This window comes from Botryllus schlosseri, chromosome 11 (genome assembly GCF_051294905.1).
Source record: "Botryllus schlosseri isolate E-star chromosome 11, Bs_hap1, whole genome shotgun sequence".
Classification (NCBI taxonomy): Eukaryota; Metazoa; Chordata; class Ascidiacea; order Stolidobranchia; family Styelidae; genus Botryllus; species Botryllus schlosseri.
Genome location: NC_137246.1, coordinates 27,927,525 through 27,950,064, shown reverse-complemented (window position 1 = coordinate 27,950,064; position 22,540 = coordinate 27,927,525). Strand labels below are relative to the sequence as shown.

General features: G+C 38.6%; 4 protein-coding genes across 5 annotated transcripts in view; 2 read left to right on the top strand and 2 right to left on the bottom strand.

The window, feature by feature from the left end:
- Positions 1-1,309: 1,309 nt before the first annotated feature.
- LOC145449721 (D-glutamate cyclase, mitochondrial-like) lies at positions 1,310-18,716 on the top strand. Of its 2 annotated transcripts, XM_080328141.1 has the most exons (14): positions 1,318-1,498; positions 2,813-3,031; positions 4,143-4,267; positions 5,155-5,305; positions 6,081-6,206; positions 6,899-7,099; positions 8,084-8,227; positions 8,451-8,564; positions 10,885-10,932; positions 11,621-11,711; positions 11,923-12,020; positions 12,192-12,311; positions 18,161-18,309; positions 18,435-18,716. In XM_080328141.1, exons 1-14 carry the CDS (start codon positions 1,399-1,401, stop codon positions 18,579-18,581), a joined length of 1,833 nt encoding a protein of 610 aa, XP_080184267.1. In that variant the 5' UTR covers positions 1,318-1,398; the 3' UTR covers positions 18,582-18,716. The 2 variants fall into 2 exon arrangements, with proteins under 2 accessions (XP_080184268.1, XP_080184267.1); XM_080328142.1 differs by lacking the exons at positions 18,161-18,309; positions 18,435-18,716 and adding an exon at positions 13,721-13,890 and having other exon boundaries at positions 1,310-1,498.
- LOC145449718 (CD166 antigen homolog) overlaps positions 6,017-22,540 on the top strand; it is a 169,438-nt gene continuing 152,914 nt past the window's right edge. Inside the window, exon 1 of the mRNA XM_080328139.1 lies at positions 6,017-6,029. The gene's annotated coding sequence lies outside the window, so the exon portion shown is untranslated. The remainder of the gene's footprint in view (positions 6,030-22,540) is intronic.
- On the bottom strand, positions 14,397-16,890 carry LOC145449728 (kelch-like protein 3). The gene has a single exon (XM_080328148.1). It carries the CDS (start codon positions 16,778-16,780, stop codon positions 15,500-15,502), a length of 1,281 nt encoding a protein of 426 aa, XP_080184274.1. The 5' UTR covers positions 16,781-16,890; the 3' UTR covers positions 14,397-15,499.
- Positions 18,654-21,732, bottom strand: LOC145449743 (AP-1 complex-associated regulatory protein-like). The gene is made up of 2 exons (XM_080328166.1): positions 21,400-21,732; positions 18,654-20,062 (listed from the first exon to the last, which is right to left on the bottom strand). The coding sequence occupies exons 1-2, from the start codon at positions 21,657-21,659 to the stop codon at positions 19,561-19,563; spliced, it is 762 nt and encodes a 253-aa protein (XP_080184292.1). The 5' UTR covers positions 21,660-21,732; the 3' UTR covers positions 18,654-19,560.

Below are 22,540 nucleotides of genomic sequence, written 5' to 3'. Positions count from 1 at the left end.
AAGGAAATATCCATTCCATATGGATCTGGCGTGTTAGTGATCGGGAATTCAGCAGAAAGGAAGTGAAAACAGGAAAGGAAACCATATTGAGCGACACCTACTCTCAGGAACAGACCTCGTCCTGTCGTGTATCAATTATGAAACTTATGCAATAAGCGAATGTGAAACCACACAAAAGTAACATCTTGTTTTTCCTACTTGAGTGGTTTTGGTATCAGATGAGTTCAAGTTCTCGATTGAATTGAACTGTAGATAAAATTGGATTTTCATTAGTAAATAGTCACTAACGTGACGCCATGGAATTGTTTTATTCCAAAGATGCAATTTTTATTATCTACTACTGTGGCCTTGATTAGGATATCACTAATTGTCAGAAGGGTTCAATGTTGTCATCGTTGCTACTGAAGTAGAAGAACACCGTAAATTGCCTCCAAATTATAAGTAGAAGTAGCGATATCCAACATGTGTCAATACTTCGAAAAGTACTCTAAAAATTATTTTTGAAGTGTAGAATTGGTCGAGCTTTTGCATACTTTTGTTGGGTAATTGGAGGTGACTGCTCTCGAAATTCAAGATGCATCTTTGCAACTAACGCAAAAGGACTAATGACATTTCATAAAGGTGAAATTTTTAAAAATATACTAGTTAGTTACTGTGGTGGCAATTTCACGCTGTTCTTATGACGATTTCCCACAAAGGTGATGCAATCATGCCCAAAAGTAGGCCTACACTCTATTTTCCAAAATCCAAAATGTAAGTAGCTTTGCCTAAGAACTGTTCAAGTGGAATTGGAAGCAGTCTACAACATAACCTACTTGAAAACTTAAAAAAAGGTACTTTATTACTGACTGGTTTTCGCATGGATCAAGAATTCAAAGAGGTCACTTGAGTACTAATGAAAGCTGTGTTTTTCTACTTCTGCTCGAAGTCTGCTCTTCTCTTGGATATCACCACTTGTAGGCTGCATCTAAAACACTATCTAATTTTAAAAAGCTTCCATAGACCAGACTTAGACAACTGGATGATTTTCGGTGTCTAATTAGAGCGAAATTTCGCCACTCTAATATTTTTTCACGCTCCAATTTTAATTTTTATCTAATGTATGGTTTTCCCCAAAATGCTACAGCAGAACTGTATCGTGCAAAACGAGATAAACTTGTTGTACAGACATTTGCCATTTTCATGCTTATGTGACTGAACTAGGATTTGACATAAGCTGAACCTAATTTTTGTTGTATTTCTTTCTAATCAGCAATTTTATTCAATTTTCAAGTTTTTCCGATTTCAGTAACTCTAGTTCTGGAAAAAAATTCTAGGTATAATTCTAATTCTAATCTAATTTGGAAATGCAGAGCATTTTCATAGCTGTTCAACTCGGCCAAAAACATACTAGAGAAGATGTCTAATGCTGACGTGGATAAGCTCAGCGGGAAGGATGCTCGTCTCATGTTCAGAAGAGGAGAGAGAAAAGGCAGTCCCACATTAGGATGGTGTCAAGGTAGGCAATCGGTTACTGAAAAAGTGATGCTAACCCGTCACATAACTGTTTTCCACAAAGTGTAAAAAGTATATGATTTTGCCTTGAAAACTGTAGAAGTAGAAATATTCTAACCACTTAAGAAAGTAGTGCAAACAGGCAAAACCTACTTGAGTTCTCAAAAAGGCACAAGTAGTCAAGTAGTTTGTGCTGACCGCCTTTGGGTCGCATATAACCAGGGTTGTAACCAAGTCACAAAGCTCCGAGTCACAAGTCATTCTCACTTTTACGGTTTTGACTCGAGTCAAGTCGAGTCATTTTCAATTCACCACCGAGTCAAGTCCGAGTCCAAGTCATCGAGCAGAGGTTCGAGTCCGAGTCATGGTATTATGACTCGAGTCCGAGTCCAAGTTATTGTGTTGACTGCTCAGTTTCCAGTTCAAGTCTTGTTAAAGCCACTCTTATAACTCTGTTTGGTGATATCGAATGGTTCGCATTTATAATATACTAATTTTCCTCACTTTTAACAGTTTCTGGTCGCATTTTCAAGTACCAGTACCAATAGACGTAATCCCAATAGAGTTGTTACTTTACTGTTCTTCAAAATTACAATGAAATGTCGGTCTTGGCTGGCTGAATCTCGAGTCATATGACTTGGTTCGAGTCATGCGCAATGACTCGAGTCCAAGTCGAGTCAATACACAAATTGACTCGAGTCGAGTCAAGTAATTTGCGTATTTTGAGAAAATGACCCGAGTCAAGTCGAGTCATCAAAAAATCGTGACTCGAGTCATTACAACCCTGCATATAACGACACTCTGACTGGACACAATGATTCGAGTACTCGAATAAAAATCGAGTATTAATTCTAATGATTCGAGTCACATAGTGTGAGATCATTCTTTCGAGTACTGGAATGATACGCTCCTTGCCACTGAGAGTAAATTTATCAACGAGAATTACAGTTTCGATTTTCCACTGTGAAAAGCTGTAAACCTTGATTAGTCGTACTGCAGCATACGAAACGTAGCACAAATCTATGCACGTCACTGGAAACGACACGTCTGTGAAATCATGATCAACCCACAGCATTGTCACAAAGTGCAATGAAATAGGCATGGTCGAAAAAATACCATATCATCTTCAATGTGATGTAAAACCGGCATTTTATTCTTTGTGGTCGCATAAAAGGTACATGTTTAAACTGTCGACATCTTTCATACTGTTGTAATGTCATAATGAGCGATACTCGGATACTCGAAGCATACTACTCAAATAAGAATTGAACCACTTGCCCGATTTTGCCCTGACCTGATCAACAGCAAACTTTTGCAGAAGTCAAACAGGCGAACGTTGTTATCTTACCCAACGATTTTGCCCGACACTTCTCTGAATTCTGTGAATATAACTACGGACCGTTGCCGTTGCTTTATGAAAGTAAACCGGGAGAGAAAGGATGCGGTCTTGCCGAGGACAGCGATATAACAACCGACTTGCCGGCATACAGGATATGGAAGGACGGAAAACTCGATGAAACTAGGGAGTCTGTCTCTGGTAAATTGCTTTCATCTTCATTAATTTATTTTAACATTTCAAAGCCCGTTTTCGTGTACATATTTCTCAGGGTTGTAACCAAGTCAGAAGGTTCCCTGTCACAAGGTAATCTTATGGTTTCGAGACGAGTCAAAGTCGAGTTATTTTCAATTCAGTATTGAGCTAGGTCCAAGGCTGGGAGAAAAGGGTCGAGTGATAGTCATTGTGTTTACCGTCCATTATCCGGTTCAAGTCCAGTTCAACTCACTTTTCTGAAGATATTGGGTGATATTTAATGCCTCGCGTTCATGATACGGCCTACTCATTTTTCTCGCTCTTAACATGTTTATTCCAGGGTTGTAACCAAGTCGCAAGTCAATCTCACTTTTATAGTTTTGACTCGAGTCAAGTCGAGTCATTTTCAATTCACCACCGTGTCAAGTCCGAGTCCAAGTCAGCGAGCAGCAGGTCGAGTCCGAGTCATAGTATTATGACTCGAGTCCAAGTCATTGTTTTGACTGCTCAGTTTCCAGTTAAAGTCTGTTAAACCCACTTTTTATAACGCTGTTTGGTGATATCAGATGTTTGCTCACTTTTAGCAGTTGCTGGTCGCATTTTCAAGTACCAGTACCAATAGACTAAATCCCAATAGTGTGATTATTTTACTATTCTTCGAAATGAACAATGAATGTTGATCTTGAGTCATATGACTTGGTTCGAGTCATGCACAATGACTCTAGTCGAAGTCGACTCAATACACATATTGACTCGAGTCGGGTCGAGTCATATCCGTATTTTGAGAAAATGACTCGAGTCGAGTCGAATCATCAGAAAATCGTGACTCGAGTCATTACAACCCTGGTTTATTCAAACAGATAAAATGCATTTGGTACTGATAGACGAGACTCAAATCACGTCATATAGAATGTCTCAAGTTATATGACTTGGCCGAGCCATGCTCAATTACTAAAGTACAAGTCGATTCAATACACAAAGTCTCTGAGGCCGAGTCGAGTCATTTTCCATGTTTAAGAAAATGGCTCGAGTCAAGTCGTGGCAACAAATCATTACGACGCAAGACGGACAGCGACGCGAGCAAATCCATTTCCTGATTGAACATTTTCTCATTCAGATTACGATTGGTCCGACATGGTGACGTTCTACACGGGCTGTAGCTTCTCATTTGACGGGTTACTGCTCGAAAATGGAATTCCGATCCGTAGCATCGAACAGAAGAAGGAGATTTCCATGTATTTGGTAAGTGATCAAGGGCTTTTCTGAAAAACACTTTTCCAAATTTCATCATTTCAATACACCACAAGACTGCGATACAATGAAAAGATAGGAAGGTGTCGAAACGTCTTGGAGTAGTCAGGTTGGTAACCAAGTGTCCAAGTCACAAGGCTCCGAGTCACAAGTCAATCTCACTTTTATAGTTTTGACTCGAGTCAAGTCGAGTCATTTTCAATTCACCACCGAGTCAAAGTCATCAAGCAGAGGGTCGAGTCCGATTAATGGTATTATGACTCGACGCTGAGTCCAAGTCATTGTGCTGACTGCTCAGTTTCCAGTTAAAGTCTTGAATACCAATCTTTTACAACTCTGTTTGGTGATATAGAATGGTTCGCATTTATAATATACTAATTTTCATCACTTTTAGCAGTTTCTGGTCGCATTTTCAAGTACCAGTAGCCAATACCAATAGACAAAATCCCAACAGTGTGGTTACTTTACTATTCCTCGAAATTACAATGAAATGTCGGTCTTGGCCGTCTGTGTCTCGAGTCATATGACTTGGTTCGAGTCATGCGCAATGACTCGAGTCCACGTCGAGTCATTTCCGTATTTTGGGAAAATGACTCGAGTCAAATCGAGTCATCAGAAAATCGTGACTTGAGTCGAGTCATGAATCGAGTCATTATAACCCTGCAAATAGTAGGTAATCTTGAAGACTGACTAGTGTTCATTCAGTAGAAATTGTATAGTAATTAAATTATTGGCTTGCCTAAAAACGCGGCACACAAAATTTGCCTTTCAATTCAAACCAGTAGAAGCCCTGCAGTGAATGGATATTTTGACCATTTTTGATAAAAATCTATACGGAGAACGGTGGTATATCAGTCAACTGTAGATCCATTTCGCAGTCAAACATTCCGTGCTATAAAGTTGGACCGTTCGAAACCAACATGGCTGTGTCAATGAGACCCATTCCGCGACATCAGCTCTCCCTGGTTGTCAATATCACGTCTCAAATGGATGATGTGCACGGTGCTCCGATACATATCGGCAATCCAAGTAAGCGAAATGATAGGTTGCTTCACACTTAGACTTGTGCAAATTAACAATCGAGTTAGGTGACGGTCAACTTCGTGCAGGTTTTTTGAGTAGTTCTAGCTCTAGTTGCGAGTTTTGAAAAGTGAGTAGTTCCAGTTCTAGTTCTAGTTGCGTATTTTGAAAAGTGAGTACCAGTAGATCTAATTCTAGTCTAGTTGCGAATTTGGAAAAGTGAGTAGTTCTTGATCTAGTTGTAGTTTCGAATTTTGAAAGTGAGCCTTTCAAGTTCTAGTTGCAGAGTTGAATAATTGAGTGCCGGTAGTACTAGTTGTAGTTGCCAGTTTTGAAAAGTAAGTAGGTCCAGTCGTAGTTGAGAGTTTTGAAAAGTGAGTAGTTCTAGTTCCAGTAGCGTATTTTGAAAAGTGAGTAGTTCTAGTTGTAGTTGTAGTTACGAGTTTTGAAGAGGGAGTAGTTCTAGTTCTAGTTGCGTATTTTGAAAAGTGAATAGTTATTATTTTAGTTGTAGTTGCGCATTTTGAAAAGTAAGCATTTCTAGTTCAAGTTCTAGTTACAAGTTTTGAAGAGTGAGTAGTTCTAGTTGTAGTTGCGACTTGCGATTTCCTTAGTGAGTATTTCTAGTTCTAGTTGCGGGTTTGCATCATTGCATAGTTCCACTCCTAGCCGCGCATTTTGAAAATCCAGTAGTTTGTACAAGTCTGTCCGCTGTGGTGCGTTGTATTAAAGCAATTGGTCATTGATGCGAGAAAATGTCACAGCATCCTAAAATTCTCTTCAGGTGTCATTTTAGGAAGTGCTGGCTTGGAAAATCAAAATTTTGGATCATATGTTACTCCACAAGCAGATGATATCCCGGTATTTTGGGCATGCGGTATTACGAATAGCCTAGCGTTGAAAAAAGCAAGTAAGTTTTCACTTTTAAGCAAGTCACATTGGGTACAGAACTTCACAATTACAAGCGACAATACCTTCAGATTGTTAATTTATTCACTAAAAGCTTTTCGACTGACTCTCATCAGTAGCAAACGTCAGTAATACCTTGATATTTCAAATTAGTTTTTGTCAGACAAAATATTTCCTACATTCCTACACTTACCTCGAGTCATTTTCTTCAAATACAAAAATTTACTTGACTTGAGTAACTTCGTACATACACACCACTTGAACTTGAACATTGTGCACACCTCGATACTTGGACGGCCAAAACAACCATGTCATTGTATCTTCAAAGAATAGTCAAGTCACCAAATTATCTGTATTTTGTCTACTTGAAAAAAATACACCCAGAAATTGTTAAGATCGAGGAAAATTAGTATATTATGAGTGTGGTCATTTGATATCACTCAGAGTTGTAAAAAAGTGGGATTTGAACTCGAAACTAAACATTGAACACAACGACTTGGACTCGGACTTGACTCGGTGGTGAATTGAAAATGACTCGACTTGACTCGAGTCAAAACTATAAAAGTGAGATTGACTTGTGACTCGAGGTCTTGCGGCTTGGTTACATTAACCCTGGTTTTTACTTTGGAAATTATTCAGTAAATAGACACCCAGCAACTACAGCATCATTCAAAAGCACTCTCTTGATTTTAGGGTGTCCTCTAGCTATCACGCATGCCCCTGGAAAAATGTACATATCGGACGTACCGCAGTCGAAGTACATTGTGGAAAAACGTGAAGAGTCTGTGAGCGTGGTGATCAATTATTCTAAAAAAAGCCAGCGATTCAGCATTTTATCTGCCGCAACGTTTAAGCAACTCGTAGAATTGGAGTCTGCAACAGCAGAGGACCCAGGTATTGACTTAATATATTGAATTAATTCTGATTATTATTAGAGTGTGGCCGATTATTATCGGTTCCCCAATAATATTGAGTCGATATCAGACTTTGAAAAAAATATTGCAGGGTTGTAATGACTCGAGTCATAATTCACCTCGAGTCGCGATTTTTTGGTGACTCGACTTGACTCGGTTCATTGTTTCAAATTACTATACAAACAAATTTTCAAAAGCGTAACATGACTTGACTCGACTCGAGTCAATTTTTTTATTGACTCGACTTGTACTAGAGTAATTGTGCATGACTAAACCAAGTCATATGAGTCGAGCCTAGGACGGCCAAGACATATCATTGTAACTTCGAAGAATACTTAAGTTGAAGGGGCACTGCGCTCTGAAAATGATGTGGTCTCAAATTGAAGCGCAGATCGATAAAAAAATGTTTGCTGCATCCATTTTCTTCAGAACGCCTCCGTAATGGAGCTGCAATTAATTGAAATTTGCATAGGACCTTTCCGCTCCAGTTGTTTGTTGACGGTCAACTAATTGACTGTTTTTTCTAGTAGTTTTAGTTCTAGTTGCTGATTTTGAAAAGTGAGTAGTTCTAGCTGTATTTCTAGCTGCACATTTAAAAGAATTTAGTTGCCGAAAAACTAAAAAAACACGTGTCGGCATGAATCGCGATACCAGTGTTCTGTTGTTTGGTGTTCTTGCAGCCATTGCTAGATTTAGAGCTACAGTTATCGCCACTAACAGTGTCATAGTCAGAGAATTCGGGGTCGAAACTCCTCACATTTCAAATACAAAACCCCGTCTCGATCTGATTCCGATAAAATTCAAATTACCAAGTAGCTACCAATTAAATCATGAATCTAGTTAGTTGTGTCTTAGTTAGTTGTTGGTTTCGAAGGTTCTTAGTTGTAGTTGCACATTTAAAAAATCCATAGCTTGTACGAGTCTGTGGTCATGCTCCAATTCCGATTATTTACTTGTATTGTAGGCAACAGGGGCATCGATAATCTAATGGTGGAAGGAGATTTTACTAAGGCAGCGCTTGCGTTATCACACGCATCATCCGTTGCGTTGATAACAGGGTTTCCATGCCATGACTGGACGCCACCTGATGAAACCGATGGTTTACCCGGTAAGCGCAACCCTGTTCTTACTTCTATAGAACCAGCTGCAAGATTTCCATTCTTTACTTCTCAGTTGCATAATATTTCGTTTTACATGCCGCGTTGATTTTTGATGGTTTATCAGTCCGTTAAATTAATGTTGAATGGTGTGTTTGGTGCGTGCAATCCCTGATTGAGACAGGGGGTACTTTTTCAATAACAATCCCATATGAGCGATGCATCTTATTACAGGAATTTATAGTCTCGCTGCTATGTTGCAAGCACTTGGAATTGGAGTGACGCTGTTTGTGGATCGGTCTGGATACGAAATGAATCGTGAATTGATCAGGAAGCAAGTCGCTGCAAGTACTACAAACAAGTCATTCATGTATTAATTCTAATGATTCCAGCCGAGCAGTGAGAGATCATTTTTTGCAGTACTCGAATTATAGACTCCTTGACTATTGACTAATTACTAAAAGTAAATTTGTCATAGAGAATTATAGCTTCGATAGTATTTTCCACTGTGGAAGCTTTGAAGCCTTAATTGGCCGTATCGCAGCATACGAAACATGTAGTACAAGCTGCACACGTTACTGGAAATGACATATCTGTGCGGTGATGATCAAACCACAGCATTGTCACATAGTACAATGAAATAGGTATGGTTGAATGAATAGCAAATTATCTTTAATGTGCTGTAGAATTGGCATTATATTCTTTGTGGTCGCATAAAGGTAAATATTTGAACTTGAAATCAGTCATCATACTATGAATTCATAATGAGTCATTATAGATAACTAACCTACGGATAGATGCGCAACATGTGATTCGCGGTCGAGTTGTGCGACAACGGCAGATCTGTTGTCGTTTCATAGCATGAAACGGCAACGTAATTGCTAATCCCGTAGATGACGACCCGAGCTCTCAAATTAAATAAAGTTGATCTTATTTGAAAGCTACAGTCGCGCTGATTCTGATATTATACATTAAACTCTCATCAAGGCAATGGAACCACCCCGAAATAGCCTTCAGAATCTTAAAATCGGCATTGTTCTAAACAATCGCAACGGCGCAGCACAATGACCATAGCAACGGTCCTTGCGTGACTGCGATTGTTTAGAACAGAGGTCTGAAACTCAAGTGTGCACGCGGGCCAGTTTTGACGACGCCACGGGCCGCAGCATTTATAGGGGTATTCTATGTCTTTCCAAGTAGGCCTTATTTAGCGGGAATGAATTGTCCTATTGAAGGTGAGCCGATCCAGCAGACTGACTGTAAACACACATCGTCAAAATGTGATTTACTCTTGTATAAATTTAGGCCTGGCACGTAAGAATCATCACATTTATATCTATTTGAATAGAATCGTTGTTGTACTTGATATATAATAATTATAAGATATATAGACACCATATGTGCGGGCTAATGTATGATGCCATCATAAAAGCTCTCGGGTTATAATTTTGCAGCTATTACTATGAATATTTTGAATTTACAGATTGCTAATAGAGACTGATCTGATATCAAAACACTTTCAAGTTGAGCCTTGTAATTTCAATCCAGGATTCGGGTATACTTCTGATAAGTAGGGTATTAATCTAATGGCCAAATATCTTCAAATATAGGAGCAGAAAAAAAGATAAATATAATAAAATATAATAATGAATTTGTCCTAGGGATTGAAATATCGGAACGCCGAACGGCCCGTTGTTGTTACATCGTTGGAGCGTACCACTACGGTACTCGGTACCTTTAAGTGGCCTTAAGAACATGGTGTAGCGACCAAAGATGTAACTAACAGATTGCCAATGGTTGCCATAACTATACTTGCTTAGTTAGCTAAATACCAAGCTGCGACCTTCTGATCTATTACTATGTTCCCCTGATACGCGATTAGTTTATTGCGTCCATGGTTCTAACAAATTCACGGCATTCCGAGTCCACTCGAGTCATTTTCATTTTGCTATCGAGTTAGCCCGAGTTTGAGTTATTCTAACAAAGGTCGCGCCCAAGTCCAACTCACAAATTTCAGTCACGTATCGTCTATGGGTCAGGTTGTGTCATCATGAATTGGAAATGTGGCGAAATATAGAATCTTCCACTGCATGGTAGCGTTTGCAATTGATGTGATAGTGAAGTTTGATGAATAGTTTCGGGCATTCGGAGCAATTTAAGAGGGAATTTTCACTTTATTGCCTGAAAAGATATGTGAAACTTATATATTGTCAAATTAATAAAAATCTAAAATGTCGTCACGGGCCGCACAAAATGCTCTGGCGGGCGGCGTGTTTGAGACCTCTGGTTTAGAACAATGCCGATTTTTAGACTTCGAATGCTATTTCGGGGTGGTTCCATTGCCTTGATGTGAGTTTAATGTATATTATCAGAATCAGCGCGACTGTAGCTTTCAAATAAGATCAACTTTATTTAATTTGAGTGCTCGGGTCGTTATCTATGGGATTAGCAATTACATTGCCGTTTCATGCTATGAAGCGACAACAAATCTGTCGTTGTCGCATCACTCGACCGTGAATCACGTGTTGCGCATCTATCCGTAGGTTAGTTATCTATAGAGTTATACTCGATTTGAATCGAATCACTCAGGCACTCGATTTTGCCCAACTCCACTTATCTCGCGTGCATTGTTAAGCTGTTTTATTTCCTTTGTCTTTTTTATTTTCAGATATCCTGAAAGAAGAAATCAAAGTCATCAGTTATATGGATTCTGCAGGTGACACGGTAACGTAGCGTTGAAGTCGGAGGTTTAATATCAGATGATGTCAAAAAGACGTTGCTGCCACACTCTGTTCAGTGTGCCTAATGACTTACTCGAAGACTTCATTGGTACTCAAGTGACCCAAATCCGTGAATCAGTGTGACAGCCAGATGTAGTCTACTTTTTAGAGTCTTAACTTAAGTAGGCTTAGCCTGCTTGCACTAGTTACTCAAGTGGTTGTTTTTAGACTGCTTCCAATTCTGCTTGAACAGATTGTCAGCAAAATTTCATACTTTTTACACTTTGAAAAGTAGAAAGTAGTTTTGTTTGTTTGTGATTATATGCTTTCGAAGATTTTTGCACCATGTACTTATTTGTGGAGTCATTAGTAATTTTGCGTTATTCGATTCGACACATTTTGCAAATTCCAAAGTACCACTCCAGATTAACCGATAAAAAAAGTATGCGATTCCTCAACCAAACCTAGTCTTAGAAACTCAACTCACATTGAGTAGTTATCAGACCACTCATTTTCTACTTTAACGTGAAATAGTGTTGAAAAGCCTAAGCTACTTGGACAGCAACGTCTAAGAATTTGACCACCTCTGGACTCAATGCCGTCAAACATTCAGTGTACGAATGCTCCTAACAATATTCCTTATCTTTCACTTTCCTATCACATCAAAAATGCATCTACTTCAAGGCATGAAACATGAACTTGTGGACGAGCACGAAAAACCAAAATTTGACGTGATTTTGGCGAGCGAAAGAGTAGGCCGATCTTCGAGTGGCAAGTATGTTTTTACGTTGTATTCAACAGAGTTCGATGTTTCCGCTCACAAAATCCTAATAAGCAGGGCTGTAATGACTCGAGTCAAAAGAATAAAATTCAAATTGACTTGTGACTCAGTAACAACTCTGTCATACAGTTCCAAAAGCGGCAGTTAACATCCAATGTATTTCTAGTCTGTGTTTCTTTATGGGAAATGAATTTCGTTTCGATAGATATTTCACGATGAAAGGAAAAGACATTTCTGCTCGCTGCGACCCGCTGGACAGGATATTTGAAGAAGCCTCCTCTAGAAATGATGTCATAACAATCGGTAGGGCACATAAAATAGTACATTGCCATCTATTTGCCTCGATTACTGGAATTTTAATCCCTGAGACGTCATATTTGGAGTATGATCTTAAAATACTATATCAATATATTATACAATTGCATAGCGAAGTTCTGTACCTTCAAGAATATGTGTGAAATACTCATCTTCCAGGTATTGGAGATGGCGGCAACGAACTTGGCATGGGGAAAGTGAGAGAGAAAGTTCAAAAATTCATTCCGTTAGGAGAGAAGATCGCGTGCGAAGTTTCTGCTGATTTGTTGATCGTTGGAGGTGACATGTTTATCATCTTGATATCATGGCCAGACTTGGACTACTAGATAATTTTAGTTATCGAATTAGACTAAATAGTCCGAAATACTGGTAATGTAGTATTAATACTACATTGTAGTAATCAAATTTGAGACATATTTACATGATCCAATGTTAATTCAGATCTAATTTCTGGTTTTCCGGAAAATACTACCAAACTGTATATAGTGCAAAACGAACCAAACTTGGTATACAGGCATTTGCCATTCTCATGCTTACGAGAACTCTAATTTGATATCTGAACTTGAGTTTTGCGGTATTTATTTCTTAAATAAGAATTTGATTTCCAAGATTTACAAATTCAGCAATTTCAACTCTAATCTTATTTGGAAAAAAACTGTTTAGCAATAATTCTGATTATACTGTAATTTGAAAAAGCTGGAAATTTTCTAGTTGTCCAACTCCGTCACTGCTAGTGGCAGGGGAAGAGTTAGTGATATAAAATATGCTAAGGCTCGGCGTAGTGATAATTCCACCGACATTGTAGTCGCCGGTTCGGTGCTCGGCAGTAGTACATTCCGGGTAGAGAAGGCTGAATCTGGCCTTCTTACCTGTGCTGCGTCTTACAAAAAAGCCCAGACGATAAAGGACATAATTATGTAGCGAACGAAAAACAGCAACAAAATAACCAGGGTTGTAATGACTCGAGTCGCAAATTCTCGCTGACTCAATTTGAGTTATTTTCTTATAAATGGGAAATGACTTGACTCGTATTGACTCAACTTGTAAATTAGTCATCGCGCGTGACTCGACACATTCTATATGACTCATTCATGTCTCATATATCAGGACGGAAAACCCAGAAACGGTATTTTATCTGTTTGAACAAACATTTTAAGAGTGAGAAAATGAGTATATTATGAATCCGAAACCTTCTGTAACCCACAAAAGTTTCACAGGGGTTGAAAATGACTCGAACTCGATACTGAATTGTAGACACTATGACTTGGAATCGACCCGATTTGATCGAAAATCGCAAAGCAAAATTGAAGTAGAACCATGAGCCTGCCAAATATGCGATTAGATCCAGACTGGCAAGCTATCTCTGCTTTCCAAATGACACCAGGAACATCTTGCCAGGAATTAGACCTTTTCAGCGACCCAAATACTGACACTTATCATCTGAGTATACATGTATTATATATAGTTCAATACAATTAAAAAGTCTAACATGTAAGAGTTACAATTACTCTGCTTTAGATGAAAATGTATGATAATTCACTAGTTAAAGAAAACTCGGCTATTGATGAGATATTTGGATGTCTAAACCGCCTTTAAAATGACTAGCAAATTTGTTCAACTGAAATGATCCTCAAATCTTGCAGTTTGAATGTGTCTGGCGCCTATTGTTGCTACATTTCTATATTTAGACAAGATAACTTCTCTAGTCCATCGCAAAATACTATATCTGGCACATCAATTGTAAGATCAGATACGGAGATTCACAAATCTCATTTGATGTTGTTTCAATTACTTCGTTCTAATCTCAATCTGAAAAGCTTCTTGGAGGTTGAGAACTTCAATATACAATTCAATAATATATTTGTATTGAAATAAACCCGGATATTTTCGTCTGAAACTCTTTCATTTTTCGCACGGACAGAGTTGTCCAACAAATGTTTGCCAATGGCAAAGGCCATGAATTCTGCCATTGGCAAACATTTGTTGGATGATTATGTGTATGCGAAAAACTATCGAGTTACAGTTTCACATCGTGGGGAGAGGCCGTTCACACTTTCATTTGTGTGCCTTGGAGTCGACAACCTATTTTGTGCCAACAGAAGTTTATGTACATCAAAAATAGCTCATTGAGCTTAAGCGATCTGTTTGACTCGATTATTCGAAATTTTATGTCGGGTGACGTGATATTTGGTGATAAGACTTTTGATATGCATAGTCCTTTAGAATTCTTCACTACTTGCTGGCTTATATCCTAGACTAGTGTCAGCTGAAAATATTCGGGTCCATTTCAATATCATAAATTATGTCATCTCAATCTTTTGAACTGGACTTCACACTTTCTATCAATAACCCGTCAATTGCACAAAAAACTGATATTTGATATCTACAGTCACAAAATGAAAGGAATAGTACGAATCGTCATTACGCTTACAGACCACATCACACAGGTATAGGCGGAGAATAGATCACCTGATTCAATTCAGTGTAGAGTAATAAGCTGTGACTTGTCAAATACCACATATTATGACGTCATGTTCAAGGTTACCAGTGAATTGAGCATTTCGTAAATAAGGAATGTTAAATTTGGCATTAGAAATGTTGTAACTATCATTTCCATCAAAATGATGCATCAATATTATGTTCATCAATTGTAAAATGAATGCTTCACTCAATTGTGATATTCGGCACTTTCTATGTATGTAATATAATGTATTGGGGTTGGGATTAATATTTGGCCAAATGCTGAATTCATTGGTAACTATGTTCAATTATGTATCAGGAAAATGATGCCAGTTACACGACACGTCGATCTTTCCATGAAAATTAGTATCAGTAGCATTGTACAAGATATCTCTGATGCATGAGCTACAGCTAGCCAAGTTTCCAGGCTTCAACGGTAGGAATACGGCATATTTTCCGTTGATAAAACATTATTCTTGATGGGTGTACTTTCGTTACATGAATACATCAACTCAAATAGATATGTTGTGAGTTGGTGCGCAGACAAGTCTTTACAAGGCAAGACACTCAGAAATGAAAGAAATTGATAAAATGTACAAATAAAAAGTGTGCATACATGTAAAATATTAAGGGGGTGATTGGCAGCATTTTGCAATCAGCCCAAATCATAAATACTGCAGGAGTGATTCGATTATGAATTGAGTATGAAATGTCACAGCAGTATGAATGATGTGGAAAGTTCAGATATGTAGGCCACATTTTATGCGACTCCAAAGAATATCATACAAGTTCTACTTCGCATTGAAGAGATTTGGTATTTGTTATCTACTCAAATCAGTACAATTCATGCTCGATTAAGATTTGAATACTCGATTATTGGGCCCAGCCCGAATCAGAAATAAAATTATAGAATGACTAGTTAGTCAGGTAATAGCCATCATGGTTGATAGAGAGAGAGAAAAGAAAACACTAGTCAGTAGCTTCTTTGCTTTGCTACACAATTTGCACTAGTTAGCTTTGGAACAGAGTGCTTCAATAACAATTTTAAGACAGTCATTGTCTTGGTTGATCAACGGCTCGTTTTTTATGGTGTTCTTGATGAACGCGAACGAAAACCGGGACAGATTAGCGTTTTTGATGACTTCGGGGAAACATTTTTGACGTTCCTCGTGGTATTTGGTCCACTTTATGATCCCGTCCCAAATATACTTTTCCGTAGATTTCGTCAGTGAGATCGCTTGTAGGAAGTAATTGAGCGTGAATTTGTCAATTTTGTAAAACGTCGGAGATTGGGTCACTGCAGCGAAATTTTCAAGCACATACTTATTGACGCGAACCTCCATTTCTTTCAAGTTGAACTTGATAGCCAATTCTCTAACATCAGCCCAGTTTTGACAGGTTATAGTCATGGCGCCGTTGCTGTTTCTTCTTAAAATTTCATAGCATAGCAATTCCATCGTTCCCGGTGATGATATGATTTTTTGATTGCACGTCAACTGTAGCAAATCTTGGTGTGTGAATCGTGAAATATCGATTGCTTTGAAGACGGTCGTTAATTCGTTGCTTCTTGTCATGTAATCGTGGGATACCCAAGTCAGCAGTGCGTTTGATATCAAGGATGGCGAATGCCGAAAAGCAGGTCTTAGCAATGCAATCAGTTCTTGTTTGGAAGCTTTTCCAAACATTTCAGTGCATATCACTTGTTTCAAGTTATCCACCGCAAATCTTTCAGCTTTTGTATCCAAGTTTGTGATCCCAAATTGAGTAGACAAGTCTTTTTTGTATTTTTCCGCTAATCTTTTGATTACCAAGCAGTTATATATCGTTAAACTATTCACAAGACAATTACAACAATTCTTTGAGACTTCTTCCAGCTTGAATAACATCGATATATTGAATATTGCTTCGACATTTTCAAGGTTAATTGAAATGTTATCAGTGTAAATGTATTCAATACATTTTTGAACCCCGTCCGTCGCAGATTCTCGAAAATCGATTTGATTCTGTTTGGTGTTGACGGTGAAATAGTCTTTGAAATACGACGATCTTGCTGCGAGAATGGAGCGGTGTACCTTGAATACTTTTCTGCCAGTTTTTATTTCAAAATCACAAAGAAATCCTTTTTTTCGGAAATCGTTCATGGTTTTGAAGGCGTCTTTTGCAAAGCACTTCGCAGATTGGTTGCATTTGCTCGACTTCCTTTTTCGTTTAGCGGTAGATGATTGCGGGATTTCGTCTTCCAATACATCGTGGATTTGTGGTTCGGTTTTTATCGGTGATTCCTGCATCGTTGGAGAGAAGTTTCGTCACAAAAAATTCAGGCTTATTGCTGCTGGACCTAGTAACACGTAGTGCAGCCGACAGGCATTCGTCTTAATCCTCCTGTTGCTTTGGGATAAATAGAGTAATAGTTATATTTTATATATTAAATCAAGTAACTCAGTGATTTGATGCTTTTCTACAACACCTATAATGTCAGTTCTACATCACATTAAATGCAGCCTGCCACAATGAAAACAGCGTCAGAACTAGATTTTTTTTGATAAATTAACTCTTAATAGCAGCTGGCAAAGAGTGTATAATTTCAGTACACTCGAATAAATCATCACTACTCTACTTGACTCAGATTCAATTAATCGAATCATTGGGAACAGACCTAATAGAATACCATGCAAACAGTCGAAAATCTATATTGCTCCATATATGGCGCTGTCTGAGCCCTGAGCCTCAATGTCCACAATAATATGGTGTTCCCGACCCTGCTCACTGTAATTACTCATCTTCAAGACTGGCATAAGACACTCTGTACTTGTACATTAAGAGCAAATCTGTCAAGCGGATTCGAGTCGAGCCAACACTTCAGTCGTTGAGTAAATATTTAATTCAGTGGGTGTGCGGTAAACATAACCCGGGTTGGAATCCCTGTACGTTTAGCGTAGTATATTTGGTGTGTCAAGACGATTCTCAGCGTCACACCTGTGTGTAGTCAGTAGAATCTTAGGTGTACGCGAGACACCCATTCCATTTTGGCACATAACAGCACATATCAACCACTGCGATTGAACAAGAACTGAAACCCCGCAACGGTAGATTAGTCCGGAAACCGAGTAACAAAACTTCTGAAAACGCGTTCAATGGAACCTTTACAATGGGTGCGAATAATGCACCATGTGTTTCGAATGTTATAGATTTTTAATAGATGCAACATGCAACAAAATGTTTGAAGCGCGCATTGAGGACAAGGGTTCAGTCAGGCATGACTGGTATTTACAAATTAACCCACGACTGCCACCTAACGCTATTTGTTTGTTGATATTTTTATCACTTCAAAACACATGAGCTACATAAAATGGTAGGAATGGGTGACCTTCAACGCTGTCTGAAAAATCACATTTGTAGCCTAACAGTGTGCAATGTGCATGCCTCTATTTACATCAGACTACGGTGGGACGTTTCGACACCCCCCATTTCTTCATTGCATCGCCACCTTATGATTTTGAAAGGATAAAATTACTAGCAATAAATTGAAATGAGTTCTAACTGAACATCCTTTGCCTACGCTCAGAAAAACAGCTTCCTCATGCAGACTACGTCAATCAGAAATTTATTAGTTTTGCTTTAACGACTATTCGATGGATTAACTTTTCTGTATGTGAATGGACTGACAGGTACGTCCAACTGGGGATGCCAGGCATTGGCAATGGCGCTTTTCTCATTACGAAGATGCGAGATCCACGAAAGATACCAGAGGCGGGCCATAGGGCGTCAAATGGACGTCCAGGAAAAGCTGTTGTGGGCAGTTCCTGATGTAGACAGGGTAAGAACTTTCCTGGAGCTGGACCCTTATTATGATCACCCTGTGCTGGCCGGAGAAGAATGAAGATTAACATTGATCTGTGCTAACAATTGTCTCCTGTATAACCTTTTATTCCATTTTTGCAGGAGAGAACAATTCTTTCTATTGTTGAAGATTCTGGTGTGAAGGACGGGGTCAAGCCTGATCAGAAAATGTCAGTGGATGGAATGAAATTTGAACCCATTCACGCCGATAAAATAACTCAATTTAGAAAAGCTATAATCTTGGAGTAAATGACTGCCTCTTTCAGTGCATATAATGAAGTTTCGTCCAACAATGTATAGTTATGCAATTGCGACAATGCGTTTGTTCATTGAAGTATATATTTCAGATCGTAGTAAAATAAATAAGACATTGCACTTGAAAAATTTATAGATACCTGCACTGCATTTAGAAGGCACAAGGCACTGCAATTTTTTGGATTGGTGTCGAGCGCCCGGCCACGCGAAAATGGTAAAAATGAGTGATAAACAGAAAATATGTTCAGATAGGATGTTGCTAAATTTGTGTGACACTCTAAATAGCATTGGAAGACAAATTCGTTCGTCAAAATGCATAAGGTCATAAGCTACATTGTAGAAGTATTCTTTCAGAAAGCATCATCAGGTCGATCAGTGAAGCTGCCACAGAAAATAAGTCATTGCATGGTCGTTTTCGTGTGACCACAGCGGTCACTTCACAGAAAGCGATGCATACAAACGAGATCACAATGAAATGTGAATTGCACATCCATGCACTATGTATGTACAGTACAACTATAGGAAAGGTCCAGTTACAAAAGTTTAAAATTACCTCAAGTCTGTTCTAACTCTCCTGAAATAATTTACAGTCATACAAATGTATTACAACATAACTACATACAATATCCAGTAAAGGAGCAAAAGCAATAAGCTAAATGTATTTATTAATCTTTTAGTCACAGCCAGTGGGAGAATTTGCATTTTTTTAATGTCTTGCTAGTCCTTCATGTATTCTTCATCAAGTTTACGCTTGAAAACACTAACTCGCTACACTTGGTTTTTCAAAATCAACAATAAAGGATTTGCTTTTGTCAAAAAGCGAGTAAATATTGAGACAAATAAGGTCCTGATCCGACACATACAAGACAAGGTCCGCCAATCGAGTAGCCCTGACATTGACATGCAGATTTCAAATTAAGAAGCTGTCCTTTCATCGACAAAAACCCTTGATCCAGATCAAAGTGGACAGTTTTCAACCGTCAACCTTTGATTGTATTTCCAGACCATCCACAAAAGTGTCCCATTCTCCATCGAGATTTTGAGACTCAGATTGGTTATCAAAAACAAATGAACCATCGCTTGACATGCCATCGGCAATGCCATCAATATCGCGGTCTTTGAAATTTGTGACTTCTGTGCAAGCGACACTTTTTGGTTGAGACAACACAACGCTTTGGATGTTGTTGTTATCTGCCAGTCCTGCTGGGACACTGTTGCAGAATTCTGTTTTGTTCTGTCGAAACGCGTCGGATCGCGTTTTTACGCTTTTGAGAAAAGATTCAAAGTCATCGTCGCTCTCTTCCGAGTCGTCAATCGAGTAGAGAGAGTTATCGGGGAGATTTTTCGAGTTTTGATTTGCTTTGCTGTACTCTTGTACTTTTAATGCGGCACTGACGGCGCGCGACGCTTCTAATTGGGCTTCTTCGAAGCGTTCTTCTTCTATACGTAATCGCTCTTCTTCTTCGTATGTTCGTCTGTAGATAGAAATAATGTCTGACACCGGCGTGGTTGCAAGACTATTACAACATTACCGGTTAACAAGTTATTCTTTGAAATACAGAACTTCAATAAGCAATTGAATAATATATTGATATTGAAATGAACCCAAATATTTTCGGCTGACACTCCACAGGGGTAATCCTCAGCAACTAGTAGAGAATGGGTGTCTTTAATTTGTACATGTCACCAATGTCGACGAGTATCTATTTTGCCAATGTCACCACCGCTCGGGGGCCGAAACTAGAAACTAGCAGAGGTGGTCTAGTCAAGAAAGCTACTGAAGTAGAAGTAGCGACGACAAAATCTACTCAATTACGAGAAGTACTTCTTCAATAAGCCACCTTTTAAATCTACTCAAGTAAGTAAGTAGTTTTGAAAACATTCTTAATTCGTTCGCATGGACTGTCAAAAGCTGCAAATTGAGCTATGCGGCAAGTGCAGAGAGCTTGATTCGTATTGATGCATCCCAGAAGGTATCAATTTAAAGACACATGTACAAATTAAAGACACCCGTAGAGAATTGGAAGGGACATTTCATATCAACAACCGATGTACTTGAATCTGAATCGAGTATTAATTCTAATGATTCCGAGTCGAGAAGTGAGAGATGATTGTTTGAGTACTGAAATACGACCAATTTATCCACTAAATATTGATTACTCTTTATGTAGCTTCAGGTGTTTTAACTACCGGGTAGGGCCTACCATATTTTTGACTTTTGACCTCTTGATGTAAACGTGCAACTAGTTATATTTCTTTCATAATTCGACTCGTCCTGTACAGTGCTCAACAGATTATGACATATCCACTGCGAATGGCTGCAGTATAGACTCTATATATAATCATCATATCCCCTGCCGAAAATATTCGGGTTCATTTCAATATGAATATACTGTTCAATTGTATACTGAAATTCTGTACCTCCATGAAGCATGAAGCTCTTCAGATCACTTCACTGCAACCTCATCTCACTTATTGTACTTATCCTATATTATCAGTATATATCTAGCGATATTCATATTATATCACAATGCTTTTATCAAGAAGATTTTGTGTAGGCTTTGCATCATCCAATCCAATTAACGTTTTCTGTGTCATGTAAAATTTGAATTCTATGAGAATACTTTTGCTTTTTATGAATAAACGTTATATTTCAACAAAGCTGACCACTCCAGTCGTTGGTTTCAAAGACTACTCCAAATCACTCCGACATTCCATTGTTATATGTCGTATCGCAATCTTGTGGTACTTTTGAATTGAAAAAATTACTGATAATAATAATGAACGCAACTTAATAATTAAGTCCTCAAACCTGCTGATTTGTTCATCAATTTTCCGCTGCTGCTCCAGTATTCGATCGTACTCCCTTTTCGCGATAATATCTTTCTCCTCTTGGCTTACGAAATGGTGCGAAGTTCCGTAGTTAATCGGTTGGTCGTCGTCATCCATGATCAGATTGTCAAATTCAATCCCGCCATTTTCTCCCGTGCCGTTGCCGTAGTTGACGCGATAACGCAGACGATTTCTGCGTCTGCCGAAGGCCAAGCCTAGACATCCCATGCACTTTTCCATCGCTACACAACCCAAATTCAATGAATTATTGCGCCTAACCAGACAGGTTCGGCTGTGAACTCACCCAGTACTGCTGCAGCGATTCGATATTTTGTTAGATTTCGGGTTGCCACATTTCGACAGGCCATGTTTATATAGCTCAGTGGACCATATGCAATAACAAAGGAATATTACAGTATAGGAAAAAAAGCAATAAATCACGGCATTCTTACAATACCAGATTAATTAAGTGTCGAACACGTTTTATCTACAGTTTTATCGTGGCGAAGTTTTATTATCTTGGAATATACAACAGGTTCTTCGATTTTCAAAGAATTGGCAAGAACAACCAAAGGAGTACGAGTGAAAGTCAGTCGTTTCTGGTTTCTGTCATATTGGATGATCACATGACTTCTGCATTTCGGTCAAGGAATTTCACACACTTCGCGCCATCACATCACGCTCGTTTCCAGTTGTAAAGTGATAAAGCTGAGTAGCGTGCTTTACTTGAAATTAGCGATTATGAACATCCCGCTTTACCAGAAGTGGTCAAAACGAAGGACTTATACTTTTCTTAGTACTCAAGTAGGTTTGGCCGACTTTCGCTACTTACTAAAGCGCTCATTTTTTCACTATTTCCTTACTACTTAACTCAGTACCTCAATACTTCAGTAGGCCTAATCAACAGTTTTTATCGAAAAACTACTCGCTTATTACACTTCGGATTTTGTAAAGTATAAAGTAGATTTTATATATGTTTGCATTGCTTTTCTCGCCATTGTCCTGAAATAGCTATTTACAGCATAGCACGACACAACTTCAAACTTCCATGCCAGCTAGGCAGCAAATTGCAATGGTCTGAGAGCCTATATAGCCAAATAGTTTCTGTATCAGAATAAGCG

Bases quoted from the DNA above. Each gene is read 5' to 3' on its own strand.
- LOC145449721 (XM_080328141.1), top strand. From the start codon at position 1,399: ATGTCTAATGCTGACGTGGATAAGCTCAGCGGGAAGGATGCTCGTCTC. The intron at 3,032-4,142 runs GTAAATTGCTTT...TTTCTCATTCAG, and splicing joins AACTAGGGAGTCTGTCTCTG to ATTACGATTGGTCCGACATG. The intron at 10,933-11,620 runs GTGACACGGTAA...ATCTACTTCAAG, and splicing joins CAGTTATATGGATTCTGCAG to GCATGAAACATGAACTTGTG.
- LOC145449728 (XM_080328148.1), bottom strand. From the start codon at position 16,780: ATGCAGGAATCACCGATAAAAACCGAACCACAAATCCACGATGTATTG.
- LOC145449743 (XM_080328166.1), bottom strand. From the start codon at position 21,659: ATGGAAAAGTGCATGGGATGTCTAGGCTTGGCCTTCGGCAGACGCAGA. The intron at 20,063-21,399 runs GTTTGAGGACTT...TTCTATCTACAG, and splicing joins ATTGATGAACAAATCAGCAG to ACGAACATACGAAGAAGAAG.